The following is a 21,479-nucleotide window of genomic DNA, read 5'->3' as shown; positions in this document are numbered from 1 at the left end:
CAGTTGTGATTATTTTTTTGAATTGAATAAAAAAAAATAAAATAATGGAATAAAAACCAGACCTTTCTTGAGGTCCAAAAGGTCCCAAATTCTTTTTTAACATTTAAAAACACATTACAGTATGTATGGGCACACAGGTATGGATAATTGATTGACTTGTGTTTTGTTGAAACATTGCCTGAATAAATTCAACCTAAATTCGAAGGTTTTTTATTAGTATTACTGTACATACAGTAACAACAATTTATTACAACCTTTTACCATTAAAATCACAAAGATATTTAAGTTTGAAATTTAGTGTGTATGTTTTGGTATGTTAACCTTTTATAGTTTTACATTAAATCACATTTAAACATATTCTAGATATTTCACAATTTACATGTTGTAGAAAAACTGTTTGTTTTCTCCACACGATTCTTGAAGAATGTGTACAGTACATGTACCGTACTGACGCGGGTATAAGCCCATACTCGGGTATAAGCCCACCCCCAACTTTTGACTAATTTTCATGAAAAATTAGGCACTCGGGTATAAGCCCACCCATTAATTCGAAGATCTACAGTGTGTGTCGTAATACATTATTTTGTATTTGGCGACGTCCATACACCGAATACACCTACCTTTGATCATAACCAAGCTAGGCTAATATACGCTAGGCCATATGAGGCCTAGCGGTCCTGTTTTGTTTACACTCCATCGCGGTCGATGATCGCTTCACACACGACGCTACAAGTCGCCAAAACGGAAAACCACTATTTGGTATCGGCTGCCATAAACAAGCTTATTAAATTTCTTTGGTACATTTCTATGTAACGAACATTGTATACTTGCTTTTCTGCTTGATAAATTCTTGTTCAATTGATGTTTAAAATAAGATATTCTACGATAAATTACACGAACTATAAGCTTAATTTTCAGACACTCTACACCTCGTGTATTTAGAGGCAACGTCGTACACGTGAGGGCGGTCGCTCGCATGGTGGAATACACAGTGTACATGTGCTGTTTTTGACGATCGGCATTTTTGGATCCTCGGGTATAAGCCCACCCCCAAACTTGACGTGATTTCATGTTCAAGGGGGGTGGGCTTATACCCGCGTCAGTACGGTAATAACAAAAATATTTAGAAAAAAAAACATAAATTATTGATACTAATTTAAGTTCTTTTATCATATTTGTTCCCTAATATTAATAACTATTGTACTATTAGTTACAGTAATAAGATACTGTACAGAATCCATTGTATGTTAACATTATTATGTTGCAAGTTTTTCTATTTGAGACCATTCATTTAACTGTTTAAAACCACTCCTTTTTTTTCACACCCCTATTTAGGTTTCCTGCAAAACAATGAGAAATACTGTATACAGTATGTGTGTTAACACTATGGCCAACACCAGCAGTAAAGGAGACAGTCATATTAAGAAGACACTCCAATTCAGGAACACTCCTATTAAGGGGACACTCCTATTAAGGAGACACTCCAATTCAGGAACACTTTTTTGGGTTCCGAAGGTGTACCCTTAATTGAGTTTTTTTTTAAATTCTGTTTCCCAGAAAATGGTTTCTGTACAATCAGAATATCACACACTACTAAACAAATTATTTTCTAAAAGAAATAGCTCCTTTTATTATTACTGTAGTATTTTAAATCTTTTTTTTAATTCTGCTTCCCAGAAAATGGTTGTACTGTACAATCAGAATATCACACACTACTAAACAAATTATTTTCTAAAAGAAATAGCTCCTCTATTATTATTACTGTAGTGTTTTAAATCTTCAAGAAAATGTATCTTGGTTTTAAAATAGTAATCCATGGTTTTAGTATTTGTTTGTCTATTATACTGTGGGCACCTACAGTATGCTAGTTCCAGACTATATTTTCAGGTTTAACGTCCTTGGACATACTAATGATAAACCATATCTCTTCAGCCTCATACATTATGTATTCACAGTTTAGCCATGACAAAAGCAGCCTTTAAAATAGCAAAGAGCTTACATAGGTGATTTCTTTTTAGAAGAATAGATGGATAAACTTCAATCCAAACTGTCACAGTAGCAGATGGATAGGGAATAGATTTATTGTATTCAACTTTAATGTGACATACAATACAGATATTCACTGCTTGTCATGTTACAGTTTAGAATACCATTGGGAATTGATAGTAAGTACAAATGTAAATGGTGAATACAATCTTTATAAAATTAACTTTGAATTGAATAATTATTTTACACATTTTATCTAAAGAGGAAATAAATTATCTTTAAAGAACCAGTAGCTTGTTAATTAATTACGTTGACCAAATCTCATGAAAGCTTAAGATTGTATGTTAAGTCCAAAGTCTTTCATGTTTATACAACAAACATAAAAATAAAAGATTACAAAATTCGCAAAATTCTCAATAATATTTTTTAGACATTTTGCCTACGATAAACATAATAACTAGAATACTTATGGGTTATTACTGTCAGAAAGCCTTTCGACAACATTTCTGATTATTCGAAAATTGAGCTTCTCTGTATAGGCATGGTACTTATTGTTCATATACAGTAATAACTCTATTGTATATTTTAAATAATAAAAAATAAATTTTTTGTACTTTCTTTGGAATACTCACCACATTTGTCAAAGTACAGTACTTTAATAATTTTATTATACAAAAATTATAGATACTATATTACACACTACTATACACAGTATATAAAAATAGTCTGAATTTTAAGCACAGATGTTGAGTCTTGTGGTAAAATGTGTGGCCTATTGTTTACATTATGGACAAAGCTGATAAAAATTAGCCAGCTCAAAGGACTTACCAGACATGACCCATTTAATTACATTTAATGTATATTCTGGGCTAGATAGAGTACAATACAACACTAAATATTTTACAGTATTGTTCATGTGGTACATAAAGTATGGCTTATTATAAGGCTTGGTTCCCACTAGAGACGCAACACAAGGATTTAACACACCGTAAGTGAGTTGACCAATCACAAGTGATAGATTATTCAAACTATCGCTTGTCATTGGTCAACACGCTTGATCGATAATTATGTGTAGTGGGAATCAAGCTTTAATGATGATGATTAATTTAATAATAATCTGAAAAGAGCCCCAGGGAAAGCTGATTCAATAATCATAATGAAATAGTTAGATTTATTATGAACGAATTGTTAAGATCAATAAATAATGGTCGGAGTGATTCATCCTTTGTAGTTTAAAGTAGTGTAATATTTGCAATATTCTTTCAAGATTCAATTTATTGTCACATAAAACTACATTTAATATTTGTGTTTCAGAGTTTACAATCATAAACTGGTATTATTAATATTTACTCAGACTGTATGACTTCTTCAACTATAGTACTTCTGTTTACTAAAGCTTATAAAAAAAGAAATTTTATCATCCGTATAATTTACAATAGAATGAACAAGGCTTGTAATATTATTTATCGTAAATTTTAATGCATGTAATTTTAAGAATGTTCATTTTTAAGTATTTGATGTAGGGTTATGTACACAACTTTCTTTGGAAGGGTGCCTTAAAAATACCATTATTATTTAATAAAATAAAAATGAAATTCTTACTACTGTTTAAATTAGTATCATTCATTAAAAAAAAACATATTAATAAATGAAAATGGTAGACCACTAGGCCAATACATATCATATTAAATTACTGCACTGATGAAGGGCTAGTGTTGCCCGAAAGCTCTGCTAACTTTTCTGGCTGTTTTACTTAATCATTTTGATTTAGCTTTTTGCTTTTTTTTGTATCTCCATTGAGATCCAGCCACTGATACCCACAGCATTGTCTTTTTTTCAGTAATATGCTTTTGGATTATATTAAATTACTGTAATTACTGTACAGTATGTATAGCCTCATAATTTGACCTCCTATTTTGTTATTTCAATGGGTATTTTTTTTGTGTGTTGTTACTCAAATGGTTGACCTTTTCAATTACTCTCCCAGAGGGGGAAAAAAGGGTCAAATACAGTATCAGTGAAAAATAATTAGTAACATTACAATAGATTTTCCATTCAGAATATACTGGTTTTAGTGTGAGACATTAGCTGTAACACTACAATGTAGTTATAGTGGGATGGTACAAGTGGAGAAAACATTCAATGGTAGTTTTGTTAAAAAGAAATACTTTCCTTCCACACATTTTATTTATAGTCCGGTGGAGCAGCAGTTAATCGAAAATTGCGCCTGCAGTGCAGCTGTATGTGGTGGACATGGATTTCTTTCGTCTGTCCCTTTGTTTCAAGATCGATACTCAATAATCAATAACAATCCACTAATTGACAATACAATATGTACAGTACTTTATGCTAAACCACTGAGGCTGATAACAACCCAGTCAAATGCTATCTGTCATAGTTTGAATATGGTATTGTAAATAAACAGAGCTTTAATATCCTGGCTATGATTCATATTTGACTAATATTTATATAACTGGGTAACCTCTTCAGTCAAAGACTGGTATCCCAGAGGGCCCAGTTACTGTATGATCAGTGACTGTGTGTGAAATTGGCTGTGTGTGTACTAGTACGACGGGGTAACCACCTATTTGTCTGAAAAGATATGCTAGGGTATGTGTACACTGGACATACTGTATGGTTTATAACCGAGAAGACTCGTTCTACCACAAGAACCATGGAGCATGTGAGCCTCGAACCCTTGCCGATGTTTTGCTACTAAATTACGGTTCCACTGTTTTAACTGCTCGACCACTTACTCATTTAAGTGGCAATTTACACAGACGAGTGGTAAACAGAAAAGCCTGCCATAATTTATGTAAATTGAGTATGCATAAAACTTACATGCAATATGTATCATCTACCATTCCATATACATTAGTAGCGTCGCAAACATCCATGGCTAGTAGCATGGTATACCAACCCGTTGACAGCCAAGTCCGAGCTTGTGTTCTGAAATAAATTTTGTAAATATAAATGTTAATTTTGTCATTTATTTATCTACTTTATTTACAAAGAAAATAAAAGAAGTTGCCATCCAGTGAATATTATATAAAACTAAAATAATATTTAATAGTCAAATCCAAAGCCAAATTACTGAAAAATGACAATGCTGATGGTATCAGTGGCTGGATCTCAATGGAGATGCAAAATAAAATAAGGATTGAAAAAATGACAATGATGTGGGTATCAATGGGTGGATTTCAATGGAGAGACAAAATAAAATAAGCAAAAAGCTATTCAAAACGATTAATGTAAAACAGCCAGAAAATTTAGTAGAGCTTACAGGCAACACTAACCCTTCATTAGTGCAAAATTAATTGTCAGGGATATTCATACTGTATAAGTGGGAGGGGAGGTGGGTTGGAGGTTCATGCCAAGTTCTTTAAACAAGGTTCCGGAACTTCTAAGAATGGGTGGTAGGGCAAAATTTAGCTGAGTTGAAAATAAAATTTAAAATGGGTTTAAATATAAGGTACAATAAAAGAGCATGTAATGAAATGCTAAAGTTATTACTTCATGCCCTAAATTTTGCATTGCAATTTTTAGAATTAGTCTGGCCTAAATTATAACTTTAAACCAAAAACATTGATACAACCATGATACAATACAGTAATAATAATCATTTTGTCTTTTTCCAGTTGTTATAGTTTACTGTAGTTTAGTTTATTTCATATACAGTAGATTAATAAATTCCTAATATTATCATTGTTCTAGATATCATTGTTCTGAATGCATGTATTGACACAAATCTATGACAAAAATCAAATCAGTATGGGCACATTGACCCCCCAACCCACGCACGCTTCATAACAAAATTACGCAAGTACTGCAGTACGTCTAGTATTCTAGGAAGACCATAAACCATACTACTCTAGTAGCTAGATCAACTTTCGTATGCACTTTGAGGTCCAGAGAATCTGACTTCAGAAATTGGTTTAGGGTGGTCAAACAATCATTTTTGGCTTGGTTACACATTTTGAAAATGTGGCGAAAGGTCAAAAGGTCAGGGTGAAAGGTCATAAGACCAAACACCAATATGTCCTTAAATCTCAACAACTAGTGGTCACAGCGAAGTAATTTTGGTCTCAAATTGATCAGAAGGTATACATTTATATTCAGTCTAATGGGACATTTTAGTCAAAAATGACCGGAAATGCCATTTCTGACCTTTGACCCACACCTCAGGGCATGTATGTATCTCCGTAACTACTGATCGTAGACACTTAAATTTGGTCTTAAATTGTTTGAAATAAATATTTATTATTTGTAGCACATTTTTAAAAATGTTACAAAAGGTCAAAGGGTCAAGGTCAGAGGTTATATGAACAAATAAAAATAGATACTTGTATCTCGGCAACCACTCGTCGCAGCAAGTCAATTTTAGTCTCAAAATGTTCAGAAGGCATGCTTTCATATTCAATCTAATGGGACATTTTAGTCAAAAAGTATCAGAAATGCCATTTCTGACCTTTGACCCACATATCATGGCATCTTCATATCTCTGTAAGTACTGGTCGTAGAAATATACATATTTACATTCATTTTAATAGAAAATGTGGTTAAAAGATGAACAGAAATACTATTACTAATGTTTCAAACAAAAAACATATCTCTACATAACTTATCCTTAGACAGTAATGTTATGCAATAACTGATACTTTAAATTGTTTCAATTTCAAGTACTAGTTATTGCTGACCCCAAGAACATTGATAGAAACGTCAAGCTCAACAGTTATTTTCAGAATGCTAGAAGTAACTTGCCATGTGTATCCGATTAAACTCCCCGGGCATTTATTGTTCAAAGGGGTTTTTAGGGGCAGGGGAGGCATCTTTATTTGTGGTATAATATGGTAATATGTATAATCAAATAAATACCACCTAGATGTAAAAAAAAATACAGCACAATTAATATCAAAAAGTGAAAAAAATGCTTGGTAAATTGTAGATACAATCATTGTGTAAATGCATGTGGCGGGCGTATTCCACATGTAATGGTGTTCTATTAGAGGGAATGGTGGCGTTTATTTGAGAGAGGCTTTTATTCAAAGCGGGTGTTAATTCGAATAAATACTCTAATTTTAATAATTATAATTCGTTTCTCAACTGATAAAAGGTACTTTACATGATTCGTTGTTTTCTTTATGCTTTTTAACAAAATGTTTCTGTCTTTTAGAATAAAAGTGACACTGTCATAGATAACATTAAATGGATCTTCTCTTCCAGGTGCCAGTATAATTATATAAAACAATGACACATCATTATCCTGACACAATTGCACTCATAATGGATCTTCATTCTATCATCTGTTTGTTTGTGACTACAATTTGACAACAATCTTTTGCATATTTTTAAATGCCAATACATAGCTTCATTACTATTGTACAATATGTCCAGCTTTCCTGAAAACACCCTTGTGTACAGTGTTGTAGTATGATTTTATCATGATAACTTCTGATGCTTTTATTATCAATGAATTCAGTACCTAAAACATGTCAAAGTTTCTAGTGGTATTGATAATAAATCTCCAGAAACATATATTGTTTTATTATCTACACTGGGAACAGACGTGTATAATATACACCGACAAAACTTATACATATTATAAGTTTTGTCGGTAACATTCAAAAATATTATGCAACAGTGTTACGGAATCATAACAATGAATTGGTCTATTATAGTTGTCTGTGATACCTTTTATTACATGATTGTACTTGCAACAGGATAGAATGAGGTTTAATCCAGATATTATTCTTATTATATTAATTTTTTTTTTTTTTATCTGGGGTGTATTTATTTGATTATACATGTTACCATTATTACACCCAAACAAAATAAACGCCTTCCCTGAATAACTAAATGCCCGGACCTTTTATTCGGGTAACTATAGTAAGTTACTTCTAGCATTCTTAACTGTTGAGCTCGAGTATTTATTCGAATTAACACACCCGCTTTGAATAAAAGCCTCCATTCCATCCTATAGAACATCATGTGGAATAAACGCTCCGCCACATGCATTTACAAAATAATTGTATCACAACACATTTCATTAATTACCATAATCTACAATTTACCAAGCATTTTGACATAATGTTATCATTTTTTTATATTAATTGTGCAGTATTTTTTTACATCTAGGTGGTATTTATTTGATTATACATGTTACCATATTATACCCCAAATAAAGATGCCTCCCCTCCCCCTAAAAACCCTTTTGAACAATAAATGCCCGGGGCGTTTAATCGGATACACATGGCAAGTTACTTCTAGCATTCTGAAAAGAACTGTTGAGCTTGATGTTTATATCAAAATGTTCTCGTGGACAGCAATAACTAGTAGGCCTACTTGAAATTGAAACAATTTAAAGTATCATATTGCATAACATTACTGTCTAAGGATAAGTTGTGTAGAGATATGTTTTTTGTTTGAAACATTAGTAATAGTATTTTCTGTTCATCTTTTAACCACATTTTCTATTACAATGAATGTAAATATGTATATTTCAAACAATTTGATACCAAATTTAAGTTTCTATGACCAGTACTTACAGAGATATGAAGATGCCATGGTATGTGGGTCAAAGGTCAGGAATGGCATTTCTGATCATTTTTTACTAAAATGCCCCATTAGACGGAATATAAATGCATGCCTTCTGAACATTTTGAGACCAAAATTGACTTGCTGCGACCAGTGGTTGCCGAGATACAAGTACCTTTATTTATTTGTTTATATAACCCTTGACCCTGACCCTTTGACGTTTTGTAACATTTTTCAAAATGTTTTTCATATAACAAAATATATATTTCGAACAATTTAAAACCAAATTTAAGTGTCTACGACCAGTAGTTACGGAGATAAATACATGCCCTGGGTTGTGGGTCAAAGGTCAGAAATGGCATTTCCGGTCATTTTAAACTAAAATGTCCCATTAGACTAAATATAAATGTATACCTTCTGATCAATTTGAGACCAAAATTACTTTGCTGTGACCAGTGGTTGTTCAGATTTAAGGACATATTGGTGTTTGGTCTTATGACCTTTCACCCTGACCTTTTGACCTTTCGCCACATTTTCAAAATGTGTAACCAAGCCAAAAATGATTGTTTGACCACCCTAAACCAATTTCTGAAGTCAAATTCTCTGGACCTCAAAGTGCATACGAAAGTTGATCTAGCTACTAGAGTATACAGGATATATAGCAGTTTGTCTATACCACTGTCTGTGTTGTATTCTGTCTGCTGTGTACAGTGTAGATCTTGAATAAACACTTTAAAGGACTTTATGATTACATTTTTGAAGATTTTGTTTGAACAAATGTTGGTATATGCACTGGAGAGAGATTAACTGTATACTGTAGGCCTACAGATCATACTTGGATTTCTTGAAAACTCTGAATAACGTTCAATCAATATATCAACTAATAGAATGCTTTCCAAATACTCAATACAATAAACTTAGTAAATTACAATCAACCTTTTTTTTTCTAAAGTATAATACAGTACTATATCTGTTCTTTTTTGTTCAATTTGTGAAAAATAAATAAATGAAACAAACAAATACCGAAAACTTGTTTATATTGTACTGTGCATGCTATATCAATAGGTACCAAATTGGGATTTTCATGTATAATGTTACTACTAATCAGGACGTGCATTTTTCATCGCTCTTTATTAAAAATGGTTCTTACCAAGATTTAAAGACAAAATGAGACTAAGAAAACGTAATCGTACTTCTACTAGTTTTACTGTGTCATGTGTGGGACCTAAATTGTGGAATGACTTGAATTACGAACTACAAAGTACCAAATCAATATTTATATTTAAATCATTGTTTAAAGAACATTTATTATCATTTTACAAATAATTTTAAAATAATACTTGTTGCAGGATTTAGCTTTTTTTATTATTTATGTTTTAGTTTTTAGGCTAGTTAGGGACGTAGGGGGACACAACTAATCAAGCTCTTTTGAGTTTTTATGTGTTTCCTTTTCATCTTTTTTTTTTATGTTCTCATATATTGTTGTATATTTTCATGATTGATGATGAATAAAGAATACTTGAATTTGATTTTTGAGTGATCTTCATGGCCTTTTGTTTCAAGACGTACTGTAGGCGACGTTAGATTTAATAATAAGGTTAATCACACGAGTTACAGTATAATCCCAGTATACCCCGGTCTTTATCTGAATTTTGGTTGATATAACTTGGATGAGAGAATATCTGGGAATACCGGGTGCTGTACTGGAGCTTGGATCCCAATAGGCATTTCAGATCAGCACTGCTGACTCTTATTGGCAGACCCTGCATCTAAAGTAGTATCTGCCTCAGATGTATTGGCTTATGCCTCTCCTTTGGTTAAGGTGGGCACTGACAGAAAGAAGCCCGTCTGGGTCAATGATGAGACGAGCCAAAGGTGCTTAAAACAGTCCTGGTTTAGTTTCATCCATCATTCTGATGAATGCTAGACTAATTGACATTGTCAAATGTAAGACTAATTGAAATTCATTCACGACAGTAGTCGGGCATAATCATACATACAGTACTGTACACCGGTACTGTACTGTACACACTTTGTCTATTAAGGAAAGCTCACTACAATACAGTATGTCCTTACAGCACAAAAACTACAATTTTTCATCATTTTTCATCATGGCCTGCTTGTTAAAGTTTTATTCTCACTAACCCTCTACTAAATCACATTTGCCTTGTCTACACTACAGTATCAAACTTTATGTGACAAAAACATGTGATGTGCTCATATGGACATATGACATCACTACCATATTTAGGCACATCTCTACCATATTTGGGCACATCCCTACCATATTTGGGCACATCACATTTTTGTTGTCAAACTACTGTACTGTAGCTTTATTCACTCGTTTTTACACAAACTTGCATTCTATTCATTTGTATAGAATTTATTAAAGCAACCCCTCACCTTATCTGAATGCCCAGGTGTTAATTTATTAAAGCAATCCCCCACCCTATCTGAATGCCCAGGTGTTAATTTATTAAAGCAACCCCTCACCCTATCTGAATGCCCAGGTGTTAATTTATTAAAGCAATCCCCCACCCTATCTGAATGCCCAGGTGTTAATTCAAGTGGTAACCCAATCTATTTTGCTTTGTATTCTACTACAATATCCTTGACCTTTCATTTCACTGCAACCTACATACTGTACTTCATCAAATGTGTTCAAATTGAGCTCTACATGATTTACAGTTATCTTTACAATAACACAGTAGGTAACAACAGCTGAATAAGATGAATCGGGTCATGTATAGAGGCCAACCCCAATACAGTATTTCATCAACTAGGCTACCAGTCAGCTTAACATAATTCATTCAAAATTCAAAACATTTGGAACAAAATAATAAACAAATGTATTCTATAGTACTGAAGATATTTAAAAAAGAGTGCTGACGCAGTTTGGCCTACATTCTTAATCAAGTAGAGTTAAATTGATTTTATTAGTAAAGCTTGGTTCCCACTAGAATTTAACCAATAACAAGCGAAGTTATAGACAGTTAGCAATCACAAGCGAATAAGCCATCGCTTGTGTTTGGTCAATTCACTTGCGTTGCGTTACGTCCTTGCGTTGCGTCGCTAGTGGGAACCACGCTTAATTCTGGCTACACAGTAGTGTAAGCACACTGTTTCTGTACAGTGCGTACGATGATTTGTTTAGAAATTTTTTTTTTTTAGGGGGTTTCCAATACTTTTTTGCCAAATCATAATGTTGTGGTAATATAGATTGTATTGTTTGTATTTTTCTCAAGTTCCATATGTACTTATATGCAGTACAGTGTACACATAAGAAAACAAAATGTTTTTATGATACTATAAACAATATGGTCCTGAACAATAATGCATATAAAAAAATGAATTTGTTTTTCTGATAACATTCCTATTGAGTAATCATAAAATAGTTAGGTCATAAGTTCATTCTACTTGTCCATATTGTTTATAACTTCCTGATTTTCTAACAGGCTTTCATTGGGTCTGTTTCTGCTGCATACTGTACATTAGCGCCGAATAAACCGTTTTTTTTTAATTTCAAAATGTAATTTTTATATTGTCTGCATTTCTGCCTAATTTTGCTCCAAAATAAATCAGAGTAAAATATAAATAGAATTACCCAAAATGCAATTGGTCCTGGCGGTTAATTCAAACGTTACTGCAGTGTAGTTGACTCAAGGTCAATAGCTGTCAGTCAGTGCCAATCAAATAACTGTTATTTTTTATGTTGCATTCCCATTGTACTGTACATTCCTATTGTACTGTAAAGCCCAGTCTAGACACTATCAAACTAGTTAGTGACGAAAAAAGGATGCCCAATATATGGTAGTGATATGACATCGTCATGTCCATGGGCAAATCAAATTTTTTTTTCACATAAGTTTAATAGTGTAGACAGAGCTTTACAATAGGAATGCGTAGAAGAACTATTTTTCCATACAGTAGCATTTAGGCACAGTACGGTACAGTTTTGTTAATATTACTGACAAAAGTGTTCTCTAATCTTAAATACAGGTACAGTACAACAAGAAAATGTAGTTCAGTATATTAATGCAAAATCGATGGACTCGCATTAAACCATGCACAACCATAATTACTTAAACATACAGGTACTATACTTTATTATGTGCTGGAACTTGCATAGAAAGAAAACCACATTTAAAGGAAAAACATATAAAACAAGTACTGTAGCTAAAAAAAAGGAAGCTAACTCCCATAATGACTTCCTATATTGGCAAGGGGAGCTCAGTATCCTGCTATATATAGATATCCTTTGTTAAACATTTTTACACAAAATACAATGCATTCAATGGGCAAGGTTTATGGCGGTTTACTAAATTTCAAAGGAGATCAATGATAATAACCTTATTTTACATTACAAACCTAGGTCTTTTGAAAAAAAAAAAGTTATTTTTTTAGAAGGGGCACCATGATTAACCCGGTTATTTGAAATTGTTGCACATAAAATTTAGTAGTAAGTTTATTCACATGAATGCTATTTAAATTTTTGCATTAAACTAAATATAATAAAATATTTTATATATTTTTGTTATCTGTGTACAGTTAGTATCAATGGTCCTAAATGAAATTAAATAGGCCACTCTCGTCGTGATTGTCTGGAAGCGTCTCGAACACAATTAATGAATATAGAAGCTCCTTCACATTATTTCAATATTTGCCAAGCCAAGTCTATGTGTATTGACTACATTTCCTGTTTACAGCTACAGTACCATAAAATACATTGATTAATCAAACAGTACAGTAGGTACATTCGTACTCATTGAGAGTGTTTTCAAAGAAGCCCCTGGACAAGATTGTATTGTTCCTCGAGACAGGATACAGTACCGTTTAACAAATGTTAGTTTGTGAACTTTCATCACCCATACAAACACGTGTAAACAAGTTACACAGTTTATAGTAGTTTGGCGAATTAATACTGGATACAGCCGGATGATATGTATGATTGTGGTTATCATACCTTATTTTACGGTTCATGTTTTTTTTATCTGTGTAAACTTTCAGTAAATAAAAAATGGTTGGAAAAAATGTGCCATATTTAATAGCATTTCACATCATTTTTAAAGCATTTATTTCCAAAAAAATCTTCCCTCTTAGTTTGCAAAATTAATTCGCCATAAAAAAGCCCATCATGGAAAGAAAAATGTAAAGTCAGTCCGATATTTATTTCTGAACGTGGTGGAATGAGCTGTCAATAGCTCATAATAAGCCTTGGTGTATTATGTGGTACTGTAGGTTGGCAAGTTCTGCCTTATCCTCCCTAGTATTTTCAACCAGGTACTCATTTACAGCCGAGTAGACTGGACGTTGTCGGGAATTGAATCTGGGTCTCTCTGTATGACAGTCAAGTGTCCTACCAAACCAACCGACAGTACCTCAAAAAGAAGCCCATGGACTTTGTAGGCTTCTTTTTGAGTGTTTATGTTACACTAGTGACTATGTAAACTACAACATATACAGTACATCCTTCTTACCTTGTTAATCCTGTTTCGTAGCGAAATATTTTTTCAGCATATTTCATTTTTTCTGGCGTGAACTGTATAATTTCCACTTTATTATGTTTTTTGGCAAATTCAATACCAAATTCCCCTGCCTCTTTATCAACTTGCGTTAAATAAGACCAGTGTATAAACAATTTTTCAGTTCTTGTACTAGAATTGTCAAAGTATTCAATTTGTTTTTCAAGATTATTTTCAAACACCTTTTTCAAATTGAGGTGTCCGATAATTCTGGCAGTAGTCCGATACCCAACGTCTTTTTCATAGCCTAACGTGGGTGCATCGTTCATGCGGAAAACGCATTCGTTGCTGTCGATTTCCGGTCCAGCTCCTCGGTTTAGGAGCTGTCCTGAACTTGAAACTATGGCACATGTCCTACAATGGAATTTAACTGTCTGAAATTTAATATTGATATTTAACATTATTGTAAAGAAAATAATTGATGATTGTTTTCTAAGAAATAATTTTACACTATACAGTGGCTGGCATTTATCAATCTTTCTGTTTAAGTCAAATGGAAAGACATGCATTAGTTATTTTGAAAACTGACTTAAGCCAAATTATTGGCTTACTGTAAACCAAGTTGATTTTGCTAAGCAAGTTTAATAATTTCAAGTTTAAGTTTAACCTGTATCGTGGCTGGCATTATCTTTTTGTTTTAAAGTCAAGATGGTAAAGAAATAATAATATAAATCTAGCTCTTTTATCTTTAGGAATTTAACTTTTGCTCAGTTATTTTAAAAACCGACTTCAACAAAATTATTGGTTTAAACTAAGTTGGTTTTGCTAAAGCAAGTTGATAATTTTTATTGCTTATGTGTACTCCATGTAAATAGATAGATTATAGATAAAAAGTCATTATACATACTAAAATTGAAAATGATGTTGTGATACTTACCCAATTACCTAATATAGGCTGATAATCACTTGGTGATAATTCTTTCTGTTTCTCTTTATTATATATATCCTTAGAAAATGCTCTTTTCCAATTAAATTTAGGATGATGATTGTCTGAAGGATGATGATTGTCTGAAGTAGTATGTGTTTTATCATTTTTAGTACTGTCTATATTCGGCTCCACTGCCGGTGGTATTAATTTTTCAGGTAAAAGATCATCTTTTTTATCTAATGGTTTGATTTGAAAATTTATTGAAGGCATAAGTTCTTTTTGTGACGGTACTCGGTAGACATTGTCATTATAATTTACTAGCGACAAACATACTATACTTGTTAATATGTAGAATAAAACAAGGGCAAATATCCGAAATGGAGTCTGAAACAAAAAATAAAAAAAGTTATTTAAAAAAAAGTATTACTTTTTTTGATGAGACATTGACAATGATTCATGGAGTGTAATTTTATTGAGTTTTTAAACATAGCTCTGTCTACACTATTAAACTAGTTTGACAATAAAAGTGTGATGTGCTCAAATATGGTAATGATAGCCTTAACTATGGTAATGATACTGTATGACACCATCATGTCTATATATGGGCACATCACATTTTTTGCCACATAAAGTTTGATAGTGTACTGTAGACAGAGCTTTAGTACTGTATGACCGTTTTCTCTCGCATTTTTTCCCAACTCATTAATTCCCCCTTCCTTAGAAAAATACAAGTTATTTCAAAATTATTTCTTTATTGAAAGAACGATTAAATTGAGAAACATACAGTTAGTATTAATATGAATTAAAATATCAATACCACTGAACAATAACTAGGACCGAAATGAACTGTGCAAGGCAAACAAATAACTTCAATCCACCTTCTGAACTGTATGAAGTTTGTTTTCCCAAAAAGACTGAGGTACTACTTTAAAGTCATTTAGAGTGCAATCATAAAATAAAGTTAAATTGACATGACTACACTTTTTAGGAAAAAAGTCCTAAATCTTTTCTACAAACACGATACATTGATAAGGAAATGTAAGCAATATATACAGTACAGTATCTAATATTGTAAAAGTGATAGTGTTTTATAGTAGCTCTTAACATGAATGATGCCAGGCAAAGTGAGCACTCAAAACGGTCAATTAATGTTCAATGAAATACTTAATCCCACTAGGAAATTTAAATATTTAGTTTATAAGTTGTTTCTCTTCTCTTTTCATTTCTGTGACCACTATTTAAATCATTCATACAGTATTACAATACAGTTTACATATATTTTGTGCAACATAAAATAAAACAGAAAATGAAAGTAAAACTTTTGTAGGTATGGGAGATAAAATCTAACAAGTGTGGTCATGTTAAATCTACTTAAGTTTTGTTATTGCACTCAAAATGAGTTTAAGGTAAATACCCGAATCGATTTGCAAACACAAACTTCATAGAAATGCCACTAGATTCTTTGTACTGTATCTCATATGGCAATATCTGTCCAGTCAAATTACAGAAACCAAAAGTGATGTTGTTAGTCTATACGAGTGAAACTGTACTGTAGCTTACAGTACAGTACAACTCGAATATATAACAAATTGATTAACCAGATAATTATCAGATATTGGTACATTTCAGCAAGTGTGCCTTCAAGTGGGAGCATCCCAAAACACCACGAAATAGACTCTCTGTATAATATACATTTTTTATTTATCACATGTGACATTGTCTGTAAAGCTTATGATACAGGCTTCAGATATGTGTGGCTTTGTACTGTACCACTGAATGCCTCTGATACTGTACAAATAATAATACCACACATTTAACGTTTTCTTTCGATACGCTCCACATCCTCTATCATTCATGGTTTTATCTCTTCTCGTCTTGATTATTGCAATTCTCTGTTCTATGCCCTTCCGATTTTTCAAATTAATCGTCTTCAACGACTACAGAACTCGGCTGCTCGTATCATTACGTTCACTACTGCACTTGTCAATTGTATGACCCACTATACGACCCCCGGGAGAGGTGCGTCATTTACAAATAATTACTGACGCAGGGGTGCGTCAAAAAACCTAGATGGTACGTCACATCAATAGACAAGGTGTGTCAATGTCCGTCACTTTACCACCCACCATATCATAAACAACATGGTAACAGTGCGTCAAAATGGGTGCGTCATGGTCACCTAAGGTAAGTCACATTTTTGACGCACGGGTGCGTCATGGTATTCAATGGTATGACGCACATCGGACAAATGACGCACCTCTCCCGGGGGTCGTATAGTGGGTCATACAATTGACAAGTGCATAACCGTCGCTCTCACATTTCACCTGTTCTTCGAGAACTTCACTGGCTTCCCATTGACAATCGAATCAAATTTAAAATCTTGCTCCTTACTTTTAAAGCACTTCTTTTCAACCAACCTGCTTACATCCGTCAATTAATCACCTTTTATGTTCCTGGACGGACTCTTAGATCATCTGATGATTTTTTACTCTCTGTTCCACGCATAGCCACTAAAACCTTTGGTCATAGATCGTTTTCTTTTGCAGCACCCACACTCTGGAATTCACTCCCCCCACAAATTAAACACTGCTCTTCTGTTGCCTTATTTTAAAAATTGCTCAAAACTCATTTTTTTCGACCACTAACATGCCCAGCGCCTTTGATTTTGTACCTCGGTCTTTGAATTGACGCTTTATAAATTTTGATATAATAATAATAATAATAATAATAAATCAGCTAGAAATGTGGTCATAAATTATATTTTTTAATCTAGATTTTATTTTTCGGTTATTTCGCGTTTATATCCGACTATATTATTAAATTCACTCTAACTACACAACGGTATTAAAATAATATCAATACATCAATCAAATTGATCCAATTCTTTTATTTTCACAACGCATCAACAAATCTCATTTGTTGGCTGGCTGCTACAATTTTAATATTTATTTTAGCCGCCAATCTCATCAAGGTTATTTAAAAATGTGTTATCATTGCGTTTCTATTTTATACACTGTCAATAATTCTCAGCATTATATTTTCTAGCTGAACAATACATAGTATGGTAATATTGATCAGCACATCACTATAGTATCATGGTTTTTTTTTATATCACGTTTCTGCTTCAATAACAATAAATATTTAAAGATGTATTGTCCCCCAAAAACATGAAAAATAAAGATTAATAAAATCAGACTTTGAATAGATTAACTTTATTAAAATAAAAAATCACTTTTGTAAAAAATAAAATAGGAAAAATAATGTTTTCACTTATAAAATTACAAAATAAATGGTTAAATTCGACCAAAACCCCATTGGCTGGCAGCCAATTTGACTATTTTACTTTCAATTACAGTATTTTAGATAAATACATTTTTTTATCAATTCAATTTTTGGTCAAAGTGGATAACTATTATTAGGTGACATTAAAATGGCATATTCAAAAAAAAGGTAAGAATAATTTTTCCGGGGGGAAAATACATCTTTAACCGGTCATTTGTATTTTCAACTCTTTTCTTTTGTTTTTTGTTTTGTTATTTATAAATGTATTTATTCTTTTCTCACGAAATAAATGAAACTAATAGAAGAGTGTGGATTTTGTACTGCTTCTACAATGAATACCTTTCTTTCTCTCTATACTGTAAGTAGTTTATTATTAAATTTCATCAGCTCAGATTCTACCAAAAAGCATGGTACCCTGTTACAGCAATGCATTTGATATATTTATACATTAAATAATACAGTGTATTATAATACAGGTTATAAAATGTTACTACAGTATTCACTGTAGTTTTTGTGATTGCTATAAGAAAGGTCACAGGTCACGTTCAGCTTACTCTGAGCATCTACTGGACATGTATCTTGTTTGACAGTTCAAACTTCAATTTATCTTCCAAATTGCAAGGGATTATTAAAGTGGAGCTACACTCAGACTTTCTCAGCTTATATTATGTTTAAGTATGTTTAATTGAAAGTGATTACATTAAAAAAACAGGGAAAATACGGAAATATTTTCCAAAAACTCATTTCTAAAAAATCCGTCAGAAAATAGTGTTTTTTATTACATTACACTTTTTCAGTAACTTAGGGGTTATTAGTTTACAATACGTCGTGAAACGCGTTACACTTAGCAACTGACGCGTTTTAGTCGCCGGTGAACGCATGGGTGAAATGTCTCCCCTTTGGTAAATTATGTGTCGAAAAATGGGGAATACATTTTATACGATTTGTTTAGGCCTAGGCCTAAGTAATATTTCCGATAAAAATGTCAGTATAATCAGGGAGCAACTCCCTGGTATAATTTACATGTATTGTAACCTCATGATTTGCACTGTACAACAACAGCATAATAATCTTATCAGATTGTTTATTAACTTTAAGCTAGGCCTAGCTAAGCCGTCTGCTCAGCCTAGCTAGCCTTGAATTTTTTGTCTAGGCTAGCTATATGCATTCATGGGTTTGAAAATTCTTGGTCGTTTCGCCCCATTTATCATTCCTGGGTTTTCTCGCACATTAGAATTGTGAAACACAAAATCCTATACAGAACAAGAGTAGTAAAGCGATGTGGAAGCTTAGGCCTGACTGAAAAGCAACTATTCAGGCACCCTATCATGGCACATATGGGTAGGCCGAGGTTGGGTGACAGCAGAACAAACTTCACTGCTGAGTGTCAGCCTAGCAGCTGGAGCCCAAGCAGCATCGGTACATACCTACACTCTAGTAGGCCTAGGCCTAGCTTTATTGAATATATAGCCACATCTTTCTCAAATCTCGTTAGATTTGACATTTTAGTAATAAGTCTCATAATCGCATTATTACACTGTGAAACATGATAGGGTCACATTCAGAATGTTTTAATATACTTTTTGCCTGTCAAAAATAACATCGCGACAAAATAACAGATCGCCAGCTGCAGTAGTGTGATTGTGAAAAATGTCACGTGATCATACTCCCTAGCAAAATAAAAAACCCAATTGGACCCGAACGGGGGAAAGTGTCTATTTACGCAAAATTGCGCAATGTATACGCGATAACTATACCAGAAATAGAAAGATCTGGAAAAATTACATAAAACTACATTTAAAATTTTTTTTTTAGTGAAGAAATTAATTTTTTAGCATTATTCAAATATACCCCCTTTTGCATGTAAAAGAATAGGAAATTACAAGGTATCCCCCCAAAACGCAAAAAGGCGTGATTTTCAAGAAACTCGTACTCATTGAAAAAAAAATCAAAAAAATATGAAGTATGGGGGATGATATTTTTAAATAATAGTTGAAATGTATGAAAAATAGTAATTTTCTGGGTGGAGCTCCACTTTAAAATAATAAAGTAAATATTTTAAATGAAGGAAAACAGAGGTAAAAACCAAAATAGTATAATCTCTGGAGGTGTGCTACAACAACTCATTGAGAATGTTGCTAGGCTTACCTAAGCACTGTAGTGCTAGTAGCTAGTAACATGTTTGCCACGATACGAGGAGAATTCCCTCTTTCTACAAGCATGTATGGTTTTAGATTAAAAGTTGTAAATAGCGAAAAATCTGGTTAGGTGTACCACAAACTATTTGTTACGATATTCAAATCTCTAAACTAAGTGGGAAAAAAATCCTTTTTTAGTTTAATCTTTTGTAATATTTTTTGTTGTACAGTATAATACTGTAGAATATTTATTCTGAAATAAAGTTATCAAATAAATAAATAAAAAATAATTGTTGTGGCTGCCCATACATATCTATATACAGATACACACAACAGGCACAGAACATTAATTAACGATAAAGATTAGGAAATCTGTGAGAATGAATAAAGGTGAATTTATTTGCGCAAATCAATCACATTACTGTATTCATCAACTTTTTGTGACGTGATAAATTGTGCAACCAATCAGAACTCCGGAATGTTAGGGCGAATATATTTTTCATCTAGTGGAAAACAGGTTTTACAGAACATATGATTATGTACAAGACATAAAAATGTAGAAAAAACATTGGTTAAAAAGACTTATTAAAAAACTTATTAAAAGTCTTGGTTTACAATCAAATAAAATTTGGCCTCTTTACAGGAAATTGTCAGCAATGAATTGATTATTATGGAAATGAGCTGGTAGCGTTTCTACTATAAATTGCATTTCTGAATGAATACAGAAGTTCCGTAGTGGTATTAGTGAACGTTATGTACTGTATTTTATACAGATCTAAGCAAGTTTTTCTATATAAGATATGCTGTAGATCAGTGAAGACACACTGTATATTTCAGACAGATGTACTGCACTGTAGGCACTGAAGTACAGTACTAAAAATTTTCCATAGAAAGCTACTTTATAAATAAATGACATAATAAATAATATCAAAAGACATTGCGATTCTAAAGACATCATGTGTGCAATTTTTTCAACTAATTTTGTTTTTTAATTGATTACATGGTAAACATTGAACACTTTTGTCATAGAATACACAGTAATCACACATTTCCTCGTTCATTCATAATAATAATAATAAACAGTATTTATATAGCGCCTAATGGATCACTGACCCATCTAGGTGCTTTACATAGGACCTTAACTAATGG

At 32.6% G+C, this 21,479-nt stretch overlaps 1 protein-coding gene across 2 annotated transcripts in view; it reads right to left on the bottom strand.

Annotated features, from left to right (window-relative positions):
* The window catches only part of LOC140050295 (alpha-N-acetyl-neuraminyl-2,3-beta-galactosyl-1,3-N-acetyl-galactosaminide alpha-2,6-sialyltransferase-like), a 40,031-nt gene that overhangs the window by 4,225 nt on the left and 14,327 nt on the right, over positions 1–21,479 (bottom strand). For both annotated transcript variants that reach the window (XM_072095419.1, XM_072095418.1), the window contains exons 3-5: positions 14,920–15,294; positions 13,998–14,416; positions 4,828–4,935 (exon numbers count right to left, since the gene is read on the bottom strand). In XM_072095419.1, the coding sequence (XP_071951520.1) occupies positions 4,828–4,935; positions 13,998–14,416; positions 14,920–15,294 (902 nt within the window). The remainder of the gene's footprint in view (positions 1–4,827; positions 4,936–13,997; positions 14,417–14,919; positions 15,295–21,479) is intronic.

The sequence above is a fragment of the Antedon mediterranea genome, chromosome 5, assembly GCF_964355755.1.
Source record: "Antedon mediterranea chromosome 5, ecAntMedi1.1, whole genome shotgun sequence".
NCBI lineage: Eukaryota > Metazoa > Echinodermata > Crinoidea > Comatulida > Antedonidae > Antedon > Antedon mediterranea.
The sequence above is the reverse complement of the archived record's forward strand: the minus strand, read 5'-3'. Positions and strand labels throughout refer to the sequence as shown.